The 19,137-nt window shown below is 38.8% G+C and overlaps 1 protein-coding gene across 6 annotated transcripts in view; it reads right to left on the reverse strand.

Moving 5' to 3' along the window:
- The window catches only part of TANC1 (tetratricopeptide repeat, ankyrin repeat and coiled-coil containing 1), a 184,389-nt gene that overhangs the window by 41,180 nt on the left and 124,072 nt on the right, over window positions 1–19,137 (reverse strand). For all 6 annotated transcript variants that reach the window (XM_067472251.1, XM_060777384.2, XM_067472243.1 and 3 more), the window contains 4 exons: window positions 17,513–17,643; window positions 15,685–15,874; window positions 9,257–9,517; window positions 1,437–1,562 (listed from right to left, as the gene is read on the reverse strand). In XM_067472251.1, the coding sequence (XP_067328352.1) occupies window positions 1,437–1,562; window positions 9,257–9,517; window positions 15,685–15,874; window positions 17,513–17,643 (708 nt within the window). The remainder of the gene's footprint in view (window positions 1–1,436; window positions 1,563–9,256; window positions 9,518–15,684; window positions 15,875–17,512; window positions 17,644–19,137) is intronic.

Below are 19,137 nucleotides of genomic sequence, written 5' to 3' on the forward strand. Positions count from 1 at the left end.
GGGATTGGCAGTTTGGATTTGCATTTAGAAATCTCAGCCAGAGCACCCAATGCCCCCAAAAGACGAACTCTGGAATCTCATAGGATGGAATCATGGCAATTAAAACGGAATAACAAAAATTTATAGCGTAAATGTGCTCCAGTGGCAAGTCTCAGTAAAAGGAACCTCTGTTTCTCATACTTATGTGAGTGCTCACATTCAGTTCTGTGGCTGAAGATATTTTGTACAACGGTCACCACAGCGCCTTATGGTCAAGTTCAATGTCTTCCTTATTTAATACTAATCTGACAGACTGCTATTGGTTTCTATGGCTACTCACAAACACGTGAGAAGCATGCTAAGCAAAACCCACCCATGAAATATCCAAAAACATTGAAACACTTCAGCAATAGTGGGAAAATAAAATCATTGAACTGTTTTTATTATCAAATGCAATTTATATAAAGAGCCCAATGAGTCTAAATTGTTAATGCCATCCTTTTGGTATGAATCCTTTAATTTCTGAAAAGGGCAGAAACAGTCATACTTGTGCACATTTTGTTCTGGACAGGTGACTTGCTAATTAAACTGCTTTGCGACAGGTTGTGCACAGATCGCTTTTGATCTTATTCTCCCACTGATCTATATCGCTATTGCCTTTGACCCTTCCTGTTTGATCTATTCTGTCTGGGCTTTCTTCTTCAGTCATCACAGAAACCTTTCAAGCAGGTGTGAAGTACTGTTCCTGCAAGACCTCCATTTACGGATAAATCTATGAAGGGATAACTGGAGAGGATGGGTCTCACCTTCTGGTTAGTTCAGGACAGCAGATACAAAGCAGAACAAACTCCAAAAGGAAACACCTCTCTTTAATCCAGATGTAAGTAGAGAAGTCCACCCCACTCCCCAGATCTGAATGCCAATCTTTCAGTCAGCAAGTTCAGAAGATCAGCGGTTTAACCCGCTGCACCACCAGGGGCCCCTCCAGGTACATACTCACCCCTTTTCTCATAGAATATACTCAAGTGTCTGATGAGGATGACAGAGTTCTTAGCTCCAGGCTTATACGTGTAAGAGGAGGAAATGGTATTTAGATTGTCGAAGGCTTTCATGGCTGGAATCGCTAGGTTCTTGTGGGTTTTTTCGGGCTATAGGGCCATGTTCTAGAGGCATTTCTCCTGACGTTTCGCCTGCATCTATGGCAAGCATCCTCAGAGGTAGTGAGACCTCACTACTTCTGAGGATGCTTGCCATAGATGCAGGCGAAACGTCAGGAGAAATACCTCTAGAACATGGCCCTATAGCCCGAAAAAACCCACAAGAACCTAGGTATTTAGATTTTTTTTCTTTACGCAAATGCTACTTCTGCAAATTCTTACTTGTAACACAAAAAGAATGTAAATAATCCTAAAATGGCCAATGATTTTCATAAAAGCATCACTTAATTTATAATTTACCTTTCATTTCTTGCTGAACTCTCCCTCCAGCAGTATTGTGCCAAGGTAAGCGAATTGAGGTCCGCAGTGGTGTGTTTCTCTGCCCATCCAAATAGCTCAGGTCTTCCAGCTTGGTGGAACTTGTTGCTGTAAAAACAACATTAAATGGTCAGACTGATGGACTATGGAGTTCAGAAAGTGTGCCTAGCAATAGGTGGGCTAATCACAGCTATATAAACATGGAGCAAGGCATACATGGAATACCCATCATTTCCTGTTACAATTTGAAATGTGGTTCCATCAGTGTTATTGGAGCAAAGTAGATCTGCAGAAAGTGGATTACTGTGTGGACACGTTTCTTGTTCTTTTACCGCTGTTTGTTCCTTTCATTTGATAAAGTGACTTTCAGTGAAATTCTGTACAATTGTCATCTTTCAGATTTGGCTCTTTGTGTACACTGGCACGCATAGGCTTAGATGCATTTCTGCTGACACAATGTAACCTCTAATTAACATATTTCCACTGTTCATGTGCATTTTCCTGGGCAGAAACATAGACAGGAGCCAGAGAATAAAAGGAGGGAGGGGGAGGGAGAAATAGTCATAGAAGACAACAGACTAAGAAAAAGCAGGAGTAGAAAAATAGAAGGAGGAGAAGCAAAAGGAGAAGAAAATGGGGAGGAGCAGGAGCAGCGGAAACCAAGGCATACCACTCAACCTTTGGATTTTTTAAAATCAAAGTAAACGTTATACTGTGAAGGGAAAGGGCTCTGGTGCCATGACATTACAAACGTAATGTAACAACAAAAACGGCCTTGAAATTGTACCTTCACAGCATACTCGGTCTTTTAGCAGCCCAGTGACTTTGAAAACCTTGAGCTTCTAGCAGCATGGAGTTAGTTAACAGTCAAATTACTACTTTCTTTTTATGTGTCAGTCATTACTTACCATGGCCCTAAAATCCTAATGGTTGATGTGAATTTTCAATTAATTCTTCATAATACAAAGTAGTCAAAACACTCGCCAGTGTGCAACAGACATCATCACATGAACAAAAGCATTCTACACTGAGAAATAATTCTGTGCATGGAAACACTGTAAAGCATATATAACGTTCTCCTCCTAAAGAATAAGAAACAATTTTCAAATACTCTGCTTCCACAACAGGACTGTCTGGCCCAAAGTGCCATTCTTTGAATTAAATGCAGTCCTTTGTGGTTCATGATTTTTAATATTAAAAAACCATCAGGAAGGATTTAAAACTGCTGATTTACTGGTGGGTGGCAGATAAGAGAAGAAGCATATACCAATTTTTTTTACAGCCAGTTTGGCAGTCAAATTATATTTTAAAGCTTCAGTATTTCCCTGTCGAAACACAGCAAGGCAGCTCAGATGAATCTTCTGCCCCAATGATTTCATTCAGAGTTATTGACAGTCCAAAATCTTGCAGGCAGACACTGTGCACAGTACTTTCCCAGCATCAAACACATCAACAATCACTCATTAATGGTAGGATTCTCAGCTTTTCTGTTTGCAAAGATACATATGTGTCCAACCGTAAAAGCTTTTAGGAAATTGTGAAATATACTGGAAGTAAATTGGTCATCCTCAGAATTAAGTAAGAAGAAAAACTACTTGAAAAGTAGTCAAGAAAGTGGTCATGATCCCAAGTTCATGGGTAGGAGGGAACTGTACTAAACTCAGAGATTTATGAATGTTTACTAAGGCATGCCATATTATACACTGAAAATGTAGCTTGCCTTTTCAGCACAATGCAGTGGAAAACTGAAAGAAATCAATGGACAATGGCTAAACTCAACTACAAACATCTGCAAATATTAAATTGATTACAAGGGCTGAAATTCTACGCATTTACAAAGCACAATAGAGTCCCGCTTATCCAATATAAATGGGCCAGCAGAACGTTGGATAAGCAAAAATGTTAGATAATAAGGAGAGATTAAAGAAAGGCTATTAAATATCAAATTTTGTTATGATTTTATAAATTAAACACCAAAACCACCATGTTTTACAACAAATCGACAGAAAAAGCAGTTCAGTACACAGTATTGTTATGTAGTAATTACTGTATTTACAAATTTAGCACCAAAACATTGCAATGTATTGAAACAGCTGCAGATCCAGGTGGGAGGCGGACAGCATTGGATAATACAGAATATTGGATGAGCAAAGGTTGGATAAACGAGACTCTATTGTACTTTCATAATAAGCAGCATCATTAATAACAGGATGAGTTTTATAAAGGAGGTGAACTATCCACATTATGTATTTTTTACGTTTGAGGTTAATTCAGGGGGTTTGCAATGAAATGGAGTCTCAAAGACACACAAAATTACAGTTTTTCAATCGACTTTCTGGCCACTACAAACACTCCAGCAGCTTTCCAATGAAATCAGCACCAAGATATGTCATATATGTTGGTGTCTGATAAATTCATAATTTTCCAGAAGACAAAAATGGTAAATCGGTGCATCTATGATAAAAAAGTATTTTAATATAAAAGCAACAGGGTCGTAAGTTCATGCATTTAAGAGGCACTCCACAATTTGTATAAAGACAAATACCAAACCCCTCAGACCACCCTGGCACAAAATCTGGTTCCTTATGGAAAAGGCTAATTCCAGCATTAAGCCATTAGTAAATATTTACATGATCCAAGTGCTTTTTTAAATCTGGAGAAGACCTTTCCCCCAATCGTTCTTCTTATTAGGGCTTTGAGGGGGGGAAATCTGATATGTATTATATTCCAAACAGCTTTTAAACTTACTCCATGTTGCCAAAACACAAATTAGTGATACATAAGAAGTTAAAAACAAAGAACAGAAAATGGGACAGAGCTGGTCTACTTAGAAACTGAGAAAATGGAGCATGGTTTAAGTTATGCCAGCAAGCAAACACAGAAGGACATTAGTAAACTTTCCAATTCCACTGCAGATAAAAAGCTTAGGAATATATCAGATCAAAATAAGGGGTCATTGTATCATTTGTCATGTTATGTTCGTGCTCAGGGACACAGGATTCAGGATAAGATTGTGCACATTCAGAATGGTACTCAAATCTCATTAAAGCTTTCTGGGCTGGTTCCCACTTGTCCCCATTTGTATGCAGGAAGTAGTGCATGAACCTAAAGTACAAGCGTAGCTACTTTAACATGAATATACCAATCCCCTCCATGGCAGGAGCTCCAAAAGGGAACATCATGATCACAGGAATATATCTCACCTATTTCAACCATCCCTGAGTTTTCATCAATTACGGGGAAAGGTTTTGATCAAACATACATAGTTAAGCCTACCTTTCTGTTACTCTTAAATGGAGCATTTTGCTAATTCCCTCATTAGTTTTAATGAGAACAGTTTACAGCCAAATGTTCTCTGCAAAGTATCTGTCTGCTAGGATTTCAGGCTCCCTGTCTCTTTGGCCACAATTTCCAAAGTAATTATTTCTCAGATTTCAATAAGTAACAAAACTTGATTATATATAACCATGAAACTCATTACATTATCTCCCCTCTGTCTGGCATAGCCAGTGTTGGTAAGAAAAAGCACTAACACAGTTAATCTTGATGTAATTACCAGGAAAGCTCATTTAAATGTCAATGTCTACTTTGCAACTAATGTATTTCTCCCATTCTAAGACACCACTGATTGTAATATGCACACAAATTTCAGTACCATCAACAGAAAGAAGCTGTCTATATAAAATAGACCTTGCAATTCTAAGATGCAGCACATTTGTTTATATGGAGAGGAAAGTGTGGCTTAGAATCAAAGAAATACAGTATGTAGTAATATATATCAGAATCTGTTATTCCCAAAGCTCAATTGTTGTTCTGGAGGAGCCTATCACAATGTCTGGTCAGTTTCATTGAGATTGAGACAATCATCAAATTGTCCAGGAAGTTATTTTCTGTTATCTCTTCTTTAGTTGATCTGGCAGGAAGGTCAGTTTTCAGCATGTGCTATGTTTCACACCTTGTCAAGCCAACATCATAGTGATATCCAATGAAGATCTTTCCATGCTCTTGCAATAATCATTTTGGACAGCACTCAATAAGATCGTAGAAAAAGATGCATGTGGCAAGGTCCCATTGTTATCATCATCATCAACAACAATTCTTCACCAAAAATGTTTAATCTTTTTATAAGCATTCAAAAAACCTACATCCCTACACCAAAGCCAACAAAGATTTGAGACTTCCTGGGTAACCTTATGGAGTTTAGTTGGGTTTAGTTGACATCTGTGCACTCTTTTCTTTGTAAATTCTTTTAAAGCAACTGTAATCAATTTATAAAGTCCAAATATTATTCCAGCCTTATTTTATTTGTATACCAAGGTCAGTTCCACAAATTAATTTGGAACCAAATGTATTCTTATAGAGGGCTTCAACTAGGTTTTTATATAGTTGTAATATTCCCCCTTTATTTATTTATTCATTTACCATATTTATACCCTGCCCTTCTCAACCCCGAAGGGGATTCAAGGCGGCTTTACACATAGGCAATGTCTTAAAAAATGCAATTAAAATAAGCATTTCAATTAAGATGAAAATTAATACACATTAAAACATTTTAAAATATTACAACCATTATTAAAACAACAGCAACCACAACCATTCCATTAATCATTGCACATATTCCATATCCTTCTATTGCACATCTCTGGAGGCTTGATCCCAAAACTATGATTTCACTCTCTTTCTGAAGGCTTGGAGGGAGGGGGCTAATCTAATATCACTGGGGAGGGAGTTCCATAGCCAAGGGGCCACCAATGAGAAGGCCCTGTCTCTCATCCTCACCAATCCTGCCTGCAAAGGAGGCGGGACTGAGAGCAGGGCCTTCCCAGACTATCTTAATCTCTGAGGTTGTTCATAGGGGGAGATGCATTAGGACATTTAGTGTTGCCTCCTGGTCTAGACATTTCAATGTACTGTTTGGAAAAAGACTTTTCACTAGGAATCTCTAGGTCCTCCAGTGTGACTTTATGTGCAGTTTCCAGCGGAAATTGGCCATAGTTGTACAGAGGAACTGGAAATTCCTGGAGAGAACACTTTAATCCATAAATAATCAAATCCATGAAACTGGTGGAACGGTGGAAAGTGGAAGGATGGTTGTAGTTAGTTAGCAAAGGACAACAGCTACAAAAATTGTAATCATGAAAACTGAGCAACAGTTAATGTTGTGTCAGGAGCGACTTGAGAAACTACAAGCCGCTTCTGGTGTGAGAGAATTGGCTGTCTGCAAGGACATTACCCAGGGGATGCCCCTATGTTTTTTGATGTTTTACTATCCCTGTGGGAAGCCTCTCTCATATCCCTGCATGGGGAGCTGGAGCTGACAGAGGGAGCTCAACCTGCTCTCCCCAGATTCGAACCATTGCTGGCACAAGAGTTTAACCCACTGTGCCACCAGGGACTCCACGTGGTAAACTGGGTGCCTGAAACACAGAGTGAGGCCGACTATGTCCCTTACACCAATTGCTTGTGTTTATTCCTATTTAAAAATCTGGGACTGTTTTTTCACAAATATAGTTCCCTATTTTTGGAGGGTCACAATTTTATTTATATGGGAGGAGGGAAGTGGAATTATCTGAAATACAAATAAGATTTTTGGTAAAATATGTGCCATGATTATGACCAATGTACTCAACACAGATCATTTCAGATTGTCCTGCTCTTTTAATTTACTACACATATATTGTAATGTTTTTTATAGTTGCTCTGGATTTTTTTGTTTGATTAAATGCTTAACTTCTCATGCTTAAAAACAACAAATACTTGGAAAATTCTTTGACTTCTTATTGTTTATTAAGTTCTAGAAGCTCTCTGACTTGTTTACATTTATTTTTCATAGAGTTGGGAGGATGTGTAGATGACATTGTTCAATCGCCATAAAATATTAAATGAGCCTTAAATAAAAGAATGTCATCTTTGTATAAATGTATCTTCTGAACTTGGTGGTTAATATTTATGTCTTCCAAGTCAGTAAGTTCTCTTGCTGTAAAAGTGAGAGATTAAACTAAAATCACAAATAAAGGTGGTCACAGTAGGAAGTTTTGTCCTGCTCCTCTGCTTATCCTCAATCTATCTGAGTTCAATGCTTTTACTGATATTATTTTATTATTTATTATTATTTGCTTCATTTATACCCTGCCTTTCTCACTCCTCAGGGGACTCAAGGCGGCATACAACTTCAGCAAAAATTCAATGCCAGTAAAACCAACAATAATAATAAACATATTCACACAATTAAAACAATTCACAATTAATCAATAAAACACATAAAACATATACAAATAATATATTTATTATTGCTGAAGTGCCCCCATATAGAGGTTCTTTATTATAGAGGAGTAATTTGAGTGTTAAACAATTATGTGAATGAGGAATAATATCACTAGGCTATGTGTAGTACTAAAAAAAAATCAAGTCTTGATATAAGTGGATGAAATGAGCAAACTAGGTCCAATGAGTCATTCTGAAATATGTACTATATTTTCATAAACCAAATAATCAATAAAGATTAACTGGGATTGTTAGTGTACAGGTTTCCTGAGGGTTTTTATAGACAAAATAATGGATATCTGCTATTAGGGAAGCACTCTACTGCAAGGATATTACAGTTTCCCCCAGTATGCAACCAGAATCATTTTGCCATTATGAAGAAGCGCTTCTTCATATTACACTGCCATCACACTTTCACTGTAGTCTCCGGCCCCATCTACACTGACCATTTAATGCAGTTTGGAGCTACCTTCAAACTGCAGTGGCCAGACAACAAACTACCACAAAACGGAAAAAAAGAAAGCCCTCAATGCGCATCAGTGCTCTGTGGTTTGTGTAATCATCTGCAAAATGGCCATGTCTTATGATAGTTGTCACCATAGGTTATTGGGCACTGTTATGAGTTTTAAACTGTTGTTTTTATATGCTATATGATTTATTTATTGTATTCTACTATGTGTTATTTTGATGCTCTGTTTTAGGCACTTTGTGCCATATGTAAGCCACCCAAGACCTTTCCAGGAGATGGAAGCGGGGTACAACAATAAAGTTATTATTATTTCTTCAGTACCGGTTTGAAACTGCATTAAATGGTCAGCGTAGATAGGGCCTCGGCTACACATACCTTATATACTGGACTGTGTTTATAAGACTGTTTAATACCAGAATTACCCATGTCTACCTTATAACTTTCAATAATAATAATAATAATAATAATAAACTTTATTTATATACTACTCTATCTCCACAAGGGGATTCAGGGCAGTTTCCAAGTAACAAACACCAATGCATACAGAGTAAACAACATAAGCATAACATTATCAAAACAACAAATATATATTAAAAATGCTACTGCTTTACAATAATGGTTCTTAAACTTTGACGCTGGTGTTATTTTGAACTTACAACTCCCAGTAGCCCCAGTCAGCTTGGCCAATAATCAAGGATTCGGGGAGCCAAAACCCAAAACATCTAGAGGGCCAAAGGTTATGAATTGTTGCTTTTGGTGTACTCTTCTAATTTAATTTAGAGGTTGAGTGCTTTCTACTACACTTCAATCTAACAGATGGAACACATACAGCAACTTCTTTCTAATGCAATTGGCAGAAGGAACACGAGTCCTTTTCCAAACATAACATCTCATCACTATGCAGACCTTTGTGGGTTTTTAAATATTTTATTATTATCTCTGTTAGAGACTGTGCACTCCATTTCACCATACATTTACATGGAAAATCACATATAATATGATGGCAATTGTTTCTTGCAAACAACAACAGGAATTGACTGGGAATGGGGTTCCTTCCCTGCTTCCTTACCTGCCACAGAGTTAGGTCGAGGCATTACTAATGAGCCAGAGTTTTGAGTGTAAGTCACAGGACCATCTCCCAAAGATGCTTCTCCTTTTGGTAAACTTTCTGAAGACCCAACAGTCTCCTCTTCTGCAACCGGTGAACAATTATCTGCCCTTCGTTCAAGAATGATTCCTTGATGTGTTGCAGTTCTGAGACTCCCATCTTTACTCCATTCCAAACTGGATCCACTGCGGTCATCGTTCTCAGATGAACTTGTTACTGTTGCTAAAAAACAGAAAATGAAAGAAAAAAACCCCAATAAATTCCAGATGAAAGAATGATAATAACGCAAGAAGATCTGCAATGTTCTCAAAACAGAATGACTTAGTGGGACAGAACTTGTCTGGAATCCAATCACTTATTTTCTCAGTTTTTTAAGGGAGGAAGGCAAAAAGTACTTTGTGCCCAAGCTAATTAATTAATATATCAATTTTTCCATTGATTCTGTTTAGGGTTATTTCAAAATCAGCTTTTCAACATTAACCAACAAACGACTTATCTATTTGTCCAGCTTTTTCACTCTCATCTATTCCACCCTCCCACCTGCTCCCCCTCTGCCACTAGCCATACTATTCCATTCTTTCTTCTACCCAATTGTTGTGTTTTTCTACCTAGGGGTTTCAATGTTCAATGCCATTGAAGGATTTTACCATTCTGGGGAGGGAGATTTTTTTTCTCACTAAAGACATCCCACATTCAGCATCTCTAACCCAAAATCCCAAAGACTAGAATACTCCAAAATCCAAAACTGTCCATATGGGTGGCTGAGACAGTGACACATTTGCTTTCTGATGGTAAACACAAATTTTGTTTCATGCACAAAGTATTAAAAATTCTGTGTACAAAATTATCTTTAGACTACATGTATAAGGTGTATATGAAACATACATGATTTTTGTGGGCCCCATATTCAAGATGTTTTATTATATATGTAGATGCTAATACAGATGTTCAAAGATCAAAAATCCAAAACACCTCTGGTCTCAAGCATTTCAGATAATGATACCATAAAGATTTTTTTATTAGCTTTGTCATAGAAGGAAAGACTCAGGACCTTTCCAGACAGGCCCTGTATCCCAGGATCTGATCCCAGGTTTTATCTTTATCCCAGATTATCGGGCAGTACAGATTCATATAATCCAGTTTAAAGCAGAAAACCTGAGATCAGATCCTGGGATACAGGGCCTGCCTGGAAGGGCCCTCAAATGAGAAGTATGTACTAGAAACATGATGTCATCATGTCAATGAGTTATTTGAAAACATAATGGACTAGATCAGTGGTTCTCAACCTGGGGTCCCCAGATTTTTTTGGCCTTCAACTCCCAGAAATCCAAATAGCTTGTAAACTGGCTGGGATTCCTGGGAGTTGTAGGCCATAAGCATCTGGGGACCCCAGGTTGAGAACAACTGGACTAGATAGCATCCTTGGTCTAGTTTCACAGGGGAAAAACAAGATTTAAGTATACACTATGAGAATTACATGACCTCTTATTTCAAAATGCTTGTCTCATATATTGTTGAAAGTTGTAAGGATTTAACGGAAGACTGACAAAGTACTTGTCTATGACAACATTATTAGGTTTAAATTTTTGATTGAAGAAAGAACTTGGCCTCTTGATATATTACAAATTAAACATCCTTTTTAATTTATACATTGAAGGGATAAAGAGGGCTAGGGAAGATTTCCACTCAAGTTTTTTTAATACTGAAACGGAGGCATCTCGCCAGATTTCCGCTCTCATGTTGGCCACCCGCCCAGGCTCTTCTCGTACTTAGCTCACTGAAAAAGATGAAAATCTGCCCCCACTTCTATTATGTCAGTAGAGGCTGACAATTTCAACCAAGGCAATCAAAACTAAAAAATAGAAGGAGAGAAGCCTTAGCCACTCAAAGGGCCTACTGGCCCAGAAAAACATAGCAGGAATGGAAATACAATGGAGCCTTACTTAAGTAATATGGAAAAGCAAGTTATTTTCATGGTTGGTTAAAGCCTGCCCCCCTCAAAAAAAAAGATGTTACAAAAATATACTTGCTAAACTCTGTACTAAATGTTCTTTTAATACTATTAATATATTAGCATTTGGTGTTCAAACAAAACAGGAGGGATTGCTGTGGGAAATGGCATCAACCCCTCTCTCCACCACCCCCTATGCTCTCAAAAGAATATAAATGATTAGATCAATAAGTGCTTTGTCATTTCATTTTCTGTTTCTCATGCATTAAAGTTTCCAATGCCATCCTATGAAGCTAGCCTTGAAAGTCATTTGTCTTTCAAGTTGCATGGGGAAATGTGTGAGAAGGAGCATTTTATTTAAATCAACCTAGTTGTAAAACTGACTATCTTATGTATCTTGAAAGCAAAAAGCATGTGACTCTGAACATAGACACACACACACACACACACACACTTCATTCAAAGATCCTCAGCAATCTATCTGGCTATTTTTTCATATGCTCTATGCCAGTGGTTCTCAACCTGTGGGTCCCCAGATGTTTTGGTCTTCAACTCCCAGACATCCTAATAGCTGGTTGGGATTTCTGGGAGCTGTAGGCCAAAATACCCGAGGACCCACAGGTTGAGAACCACTGCTCTATGCAGTTCATTTGAAGTGCTTGTTTACTCCCACATTGACTTTTATTCTCAATTTATTAATAATTATTAATTAGCCATTTAAAACAATGCCAAGATTCTACTCCTCCACCGACCATCATAAAAAAGGTAATTATTATTTTTTCTTGGCACTGCAACAGCATTTCACCAATATCTCCATTGTTCACTAGCATACATTATTCATCCTAACGCTAACAAGACTGGCACTCCAGCTTGCCTGTAGTAAGCCTTTGGCTCTCTAGCCTGAAGCCCAATGCTGTGCCCACCACCGCCTTCCACGCCACACAGAACTAGGAGATGCACTGTCTTAAATAGCAACAACTTCTTTTTATGTTCTTCAGATTTCACACTGCATATATAACAGTACTCCATTTGTTACACAAGCCAACTACATTTCTGGGTACAACCATTTTGATCTAAAGGATCACGCTATGTGTTGGGTAGAAGCCTCCCGCAAATCTATGCACCACTATCCTATGCACATGCTGTCTAATTCTATTACTCCCACTATGTAACAAAATTTGGGGAAAAAAATCTGTTCCTGGTTTGAAAGTGCTATTTCCTGTTTCATTGTGCGGTACTTACTTTGAAAGTAGTTGTTATACTCCAAAAACTTTGTTTTTGGTGGAATTGGTTGAGACTCTGTGAGCGATTCATAGAAAAACTAGAGCAAACTATGCTGCAGGATGTCCCACAAAAACAAAGTTTTGCACTTTAATAATTCTTCCATGTTTTTATGACAGAACCAATTAGGAAATGACATTTATAACCCAGGAACAAAAATAGTGTTATTCACATCTGAATATTATAAGATTCCTCAAACATAATCTCTGTATTACCTTTCTACTTTATTGTGCTTCATGAAATTAGTTAATTTACTTCCATCATTTACATTCACTGTAATGTCATTTACTTGCTTTTTGCCTTACTTGACTTCTATTTAACTCTCAGCAGCAGCACTTAGAGCAGTGATTCCCAAACTCTAGATCTCCAAGTGTTCTGTATTTCAACTCTCAGAAACCTCTGCAGACCTGGCCAATGATTAGGGATTTTGGAAGCTGGAGTCCAAAACATTTGGAAGACCAGAGTTTGGGAAATACTAAGTTAGAAGGTCACAGAGCTCCTGTCAGTAACCGCAAGATTGCAGTTCCTCTGACGTGGTTATTAGAGTGCACAGTTGGCCCTCCACATTTGTGGAGCTTAGAAGTGCAGGGCCTTCATTAAAGGGGAAACATTGTGAGTACAGTGAAGGCAGGGACAAGGCTTCCATATACTCCCCAGGTTGCCAAGCGGACTGACGGGGAGAACTCCCCAGATAGCAATGAGAACGAAAAATGCATGCCTGGTTTCCAGGCCCAGATGTTGCTTCCCCCCTCCCCCACAAAGCTGGGGGCCATGTGCATATTTATAAAGCAGCACTGCTTCAGGAGGCGGGTGGATTGCCACTACTGCCCGCCTCCCAAACCAAGAGCTTCCCCAGTTTCAGTTGTGATGAGGGTGGTGCCAATTATCTCCTGGCCCGGCTCTCTCAGAACAGAGAAGGTTCCCAGAGTCCAATGGAAACTTAGCCCATAATGGGAAAGAAGCAATGCCCATTCTGCTCTCTCTTCCTCTATGAGCCGCCGCAAACTAGCGTCTTGGGAGAGCAAACTGTGCCAGCACGACCGATGACGTCCAAGACGCCACCTCTTTCTCCGCAGCCGCGTGGTTTTCCCTTTGCTAGGGCAGCGATGCGAGCGTACTCTCGCTGTTGACAGAATTCAACAGCGAGAGTGCGCTCACATCGCTGCCCTAGCAAAGGGAAAACCACGTGGCTGCGGAGAAATAGGCGGAGAAAGAGGTGGAGTCTTCGACGTCATCGGTCGTGCTGGCACAGTTTGCTCTCCCAAGACGCTAGTTTGTGGCGGCTCTATGAGTTTAGCTATCAAGGTGAGAAAAGAGAAGGTAGTGTGCTTCTTTCAAGCCTTTTTTTGGAGAAGGGTTACAGCACCCAGCTGCCAGGCACTCACTTTTCATGCTTCTTAGTCCATAGAGATGGGAAACACATTGAGTCAAGGACTGGGGAGCATGAACTCAGTCTATGTTCCTATCTCTTTGGACTAAAGAACCCGAGTCAAGCAATGTTTCTCTCCTAGAAAGCAGAAGAAATTGGCCAAGGCAGGGCAATGACAAATTCGAGAATGATCAAATCCGTGAATGTCAAAACAGTGAGTGCATAGTGGTGATTGTACTCCAGAAAACATACAATAAGAAGCTGCATCAGAAGGGATTGAGCATGAGAGGGAGGAAACAGTAGGCCTTGTGCTTCAGAAATCTGCAACAAACATTAGTGAAAGTACAAGTCTCAGAGTCCTCTGAGAGCAGATGCAAGACCATCTTCTATGAGATCATCTGGCTGCCATTCACAGAGGCTCTGAGCACAGTTCTTACTGTATTCTTCAAGAAGTGAAATGAAACTTTGCAACAGAGGTTCTGGACTTCTGAAAGACTGGGGAGAGGAAGGACTAATTAAAGTTCTGGGACAGATAATATTTTCGGGATCTGAATCTATGAGTTCCAGACATGGTCATGGCAGTATGAGGAGTTTTCAGTGTTGGCTAAAGTTGCAATTTTACTGAATTGTAGCTGTGGATCTTGTTGAGGGTCCTCCAGCCCACAACCCATAGAGCAAAAAAACACAGACACATTCAACACAGACACTACCATCAGAGAGATACCAGCACTGACAAGTTCTTATCAGTACCACAATTCACATCCCATCTCCTTCTCTCTCTCAGACAGAGCAAATTTGCTCTTTCTTCTCATACTGTCTCATCACTTAAGGACAATAAATATCAGTGTAATTAAAATACCCTTTCATGCTTTATTGAAGCCTATGACATGCTTTCCATGGCATGTCTTATGTTTGTTTTATGTTTGTTTCATGTCTGATATATAATAGATTGTTTAAATTTTATTAAATTTTATTCTCATTTGCTAAGTTATAATTTTTTTATATGCTGTGGTGTTTAATTTTTGTTATTATGTGTCCATTAGTTGTTATGTTCGGGCATTGAATGTTTGCCTTTTTGTGATTGGAATCTGCTCTGAATCCCTTTGGGAAGATAGGATGGACTATAAATAAATTATTATTATTATTATTAATAATAATAATAATAACAATATTTCCCATATTTTTCTCATAAATATTTATATATATTAAATCAATATTGCTAATTGGAATTACTCCTGATGTTATTATTTTTGCCTGCAACACCATCACAAAATTTAAACAATGTAAACTGAGATGTATCCATCTCAGAAGAGTTGCAATCTGACACTCTGACAGCTCTAGCATCTTCAGTCTTAACCACTGTATTATCATGAGATTGGTCATTCCCCCCTGCAGCAATGCAGCCCTTTCTCAATCCAATACAAGAGATCTGAACAGCACAGTAGGGTCATTCCAGTGAGGACCTTTGGGAACTCATCACTGCTGTAGTCCACTAAAGCTTTACATCAAAAGAAAGTTTAGGCATGACTAAATGTCTATTAGAAAAAACAGAAAAGAATCACTGAGGATGACATAATTATTTCAAGCGAAAGAGCAGTTCAAAAATATTTGGAGCATGGAGATTTTGGAACTGGAGCCAAGTATCAACATGAATGAGGACAAGAAAGCTTTAGCTCCAGCTATGTATATCTTTGCAGTCTCACAGCAGCCCACCTGCTGGTAACAGAAAAGCAAGCTGTAAAAGGGATTGCAAGAAGTGTCTGCATTACTAGGAATTAAAGTGCTTACCTATAATTCCACTGTCCTTGCTTTCCAATGTGGAACTTGGGCTGCTAATGGTCCCACAGGGACTACTTTTGTTGGCTGCTGTTTTGCCAGCGCAGCTATTCAGAGTTGAGCAGGGGCTGTCGGTGCTAGGCGACGTTGTGCTGCTTGTTAGAGTAGAGCAGGGACTGACTCCTTGACTAGCAACTGTGCACTGCAAGATGAATAAAACAAAGAATTAATGCACGGAGCACAGCATGACGCCCATGATGAGAGAAATGAACATTCAGCAGAAGATATAGCGCAAACCTAAAGTGAACACAAACAGCTTTCCAAATATATTGGAAGAATTCCGGATCGTGATAAAATACTGACTTTGATCTGGTTTTAAAACTTGCCACTGCCATTTATTAAATGTCTTCTAGAATGAGAAAGGCTGAGTCTGTCTTATGGTAGAGTTATCATCCAAAATCCTACATGGAGGATCAGAGCAGCTTTCTTCTTCTTCGTCTTCTTCTTCTTCTTCTTCCTCCTCCTCCTCCTCCTCCTCCTCCTCTTCTTCTTCTTCTTCTTCTTTTCGTGTCAGGAGCAACTTGAGAAACTGCAAGTCGCTTCTGGTGTGGGAGAATTGGCTGTATGCAAGGACATTGCTCAGGGGACACCTAGATGTTTTGATGTTTTACCATCTTTGTAGGAGGCTTCTCTCATGTCCCTGAATGGGGAGCTGGAGCTGACAGAGGGAGCTCAGCTGTACTCTCCCTGGATTCGAACCTCTGAACTGTCGGTCTTCAGTCCTGCCGACACAAGGGTTTAACCCATTGCACCACCAGGGGTTCACCAGAGCAGATGCATAGTAATTATCCAAACTGTTTTTCCTTTTTCCCAGTAGTAAGCAGTAGTAGTACCAGCTTTTTCTGGAGCTAAACAGTTGCCAACAGGGTGGTTGTGGAAACTTTATATGTAGTTCAAAAGGAATAGCTCCCTGCATCCAATCCATACATGAAAAGGCTGATGTCCACTAAGTCCTTGAAGAAACCCACCAGAGATTAAACGAATGTCTTATTGTTTAGCTTGGCTTGAGAAATAGAGTCAAGCTAGAAGCACCATGTGGACAAAAGCCATTTGGTTAAAAATACATATCCACAATATGGATGGCATAAGAAAGCGACACTGTGGGTGCATCTGCTCTGTAGAATTAATGCAGTTTGACACCACTTTAACTCTGGAATCCTGGGAGTTGTAGTTTGGTGAGAAGGCTGAAGAGGTACAACCTCTATTCCATAGCACTGCATTATGGCAGTTAAAGTGATGTCAAACTGCATTAAGTGTACAGTGCAGACGGACCCTGTTTTACACAAAAGCAAGTAAAATGACAACTGTCTTACATTGCCATAGCAATCTGATTTCTAAATGTGAAATCAAGAGAACACCCCACTGAATAATTCCACCAAAGGCTCTTCACTACTTAGTTCATTGTGAACATTTGTAGTGCCTTGGGATCAGTGATGCAGGTAGCAGGCAAATCACCTAAATATTAGCTGTAAAAACCCTTCTATTTCATCATTTGAAGCAGCAAATTAAAAAATAATTATCCATTCATGTTTCACAATTCAACTTTCCTTAGCTTTAAAAAAAAAATCTTTCAGTGAAAAAAACAGGGAACATTAAATCACAGCATGTCCATCCCCCTCCCTCTCTCACCGGTCTTTTAATAACTGTGTATCATTCCTATACACTGATGCAAACAATCATTATTGCTTATTATTATGTTTGCTTTCCATTAAATATTTTGAAAGCAAGGCATTTCAGATGTGGCCAGGCTGCTATTTTTAATTAGGTTTCACTAGCATACCATTGTTTCATGCTTTTCTTCTGCAGCAATATGGGCAGAGGTGGGAATTCCTTCTCCTAGTAAAAATCCCAGTCTTGTCATCAGTTCCTGAGCAGCTGGCGAACAACCCGATTCTTTCTCAGATTTTGCTTCTAGACAGAAGAAGAGGAAACATAAAATACAATTTAGAAAGGAGGGTTAATGTGAGATATTTTGAAATAAATGTTCAGTCATACAAATATAGTTATGTGAGATGATGCCTGTCTAGTATTGCTTCCTGCTGTTGAGGTCCCTTCTACATTATCTGCTTTGAATTGGATTATATGAGTCTGCACTGCCATATAATCCAGTTCAAAGCGTATAATCTGGATTTTATATGGCAGTGTAGAAGGGCCCTAAGCCATTCCCCACTACTGTGGGAACATGCTGATGAATCTGCATTGTTAATCTCATTTATTCCTCCAAGTTACGGGTGAGGAGAGCTAGGGAGGTTCATTATTCCCCCAGAAGACTTTGGTGGACCAAACCTGTTCCCACAGAAAAATCCCTCAAACACTAATAGGGGTATGGGAGCATTTTCACCATGTTTTAGTTTTCAAAAAAGGTCACTCACCAAGCATTTTCATCATGTTTTAGTTTTCAATAAAACCTTACATTAGCTCTGAATTGCCCCTGCCCTCCCACCCGGACAAAATGTGGTGGAAATATAACCCAATCCCCATGGTTGAAATTTTGGAGTATTTTGGGGGCAATTTTTTGAAAAACTTTTCATCCCTGGAAAAGCTTGTAAACATGGTAGAAATACAGTCCTCACTCCCTAGAGTGCAACTGGGTGCAATTGAGGAGGAGGAAGAGGAGATATTTTTGATTCCTGCAGGCCCTAGGGACCACAAAATGATCTTCGGGGGCACATGCAACCTGCAAACTTTGCCAACATGATTGTAATAGCCTTTCAGTAGAACTTTTGAAAGGCATAAGATTTACTTTGTGAATTATGTTAACTAGGCATGAGCAATCCAATGGTTCTAAACGGTTCTCAAGTACTTACAAAACTAGGGGGTGCTGGTGCTTTGCTTCTACAGGGTTGCTAAAGTTCTGGTGGTGAAAATTTCAAAACTCGAACAAAACTTTCAAACTTTCATTATTATTTAGTTATTGGCAATTTTTATGACAGAATCAATTAGGAACTGCCATTTATAATGCAATTTTGAAAGTTTTGTTAGAGTTCTGAAATTTTCACCACCAGAACTTTAGCAACTCTGTAGAAGAAAAGCACCCTAGTTTTGTAAGTACTTTAGAACCATTTAGAACTATGGATTGCCCATGCCTAATGTTAACGGACAAATGCGGTATTAATTTCATCATAATCATACTTGCCTGGTAACCAACCCCAACATCTACAACTTTTCAAATGTTATGCTGCATTGTACTTTTAGTGTTATTTCCATAGTTAACAGTTACAGATTTTAAAAATGCATTTTAAATTAACATCCCTGAGACATTTTCATATAAGGTGATCTATAAATGCTAGCAAGCAAATGTGGAAATAATATTGTTCTTTGAAAAGTGTATTTTCCTCTTTAATTTCTGTGTATCAGAATATAGCCGTATTGTGGCATAAAATAGCGATGACCTTTAATAAGACA

The sequence above is a fragment of the Anolis sagrei genome, chromosome 1 (genome assembly GCF_037176765.1).
Source record: "Anolis sagrei isolate rAnoSag1 chromosome 1, rAnoSag1.mat, whole genome shotgun sequence".
In the NCBI taxonomy this organism is placed as follows: Eukaryota; Metazoa; Chordata; class Lepidosauria; order Squamata; family Dactyloidae; genus Anolis; species Anolis sagrei.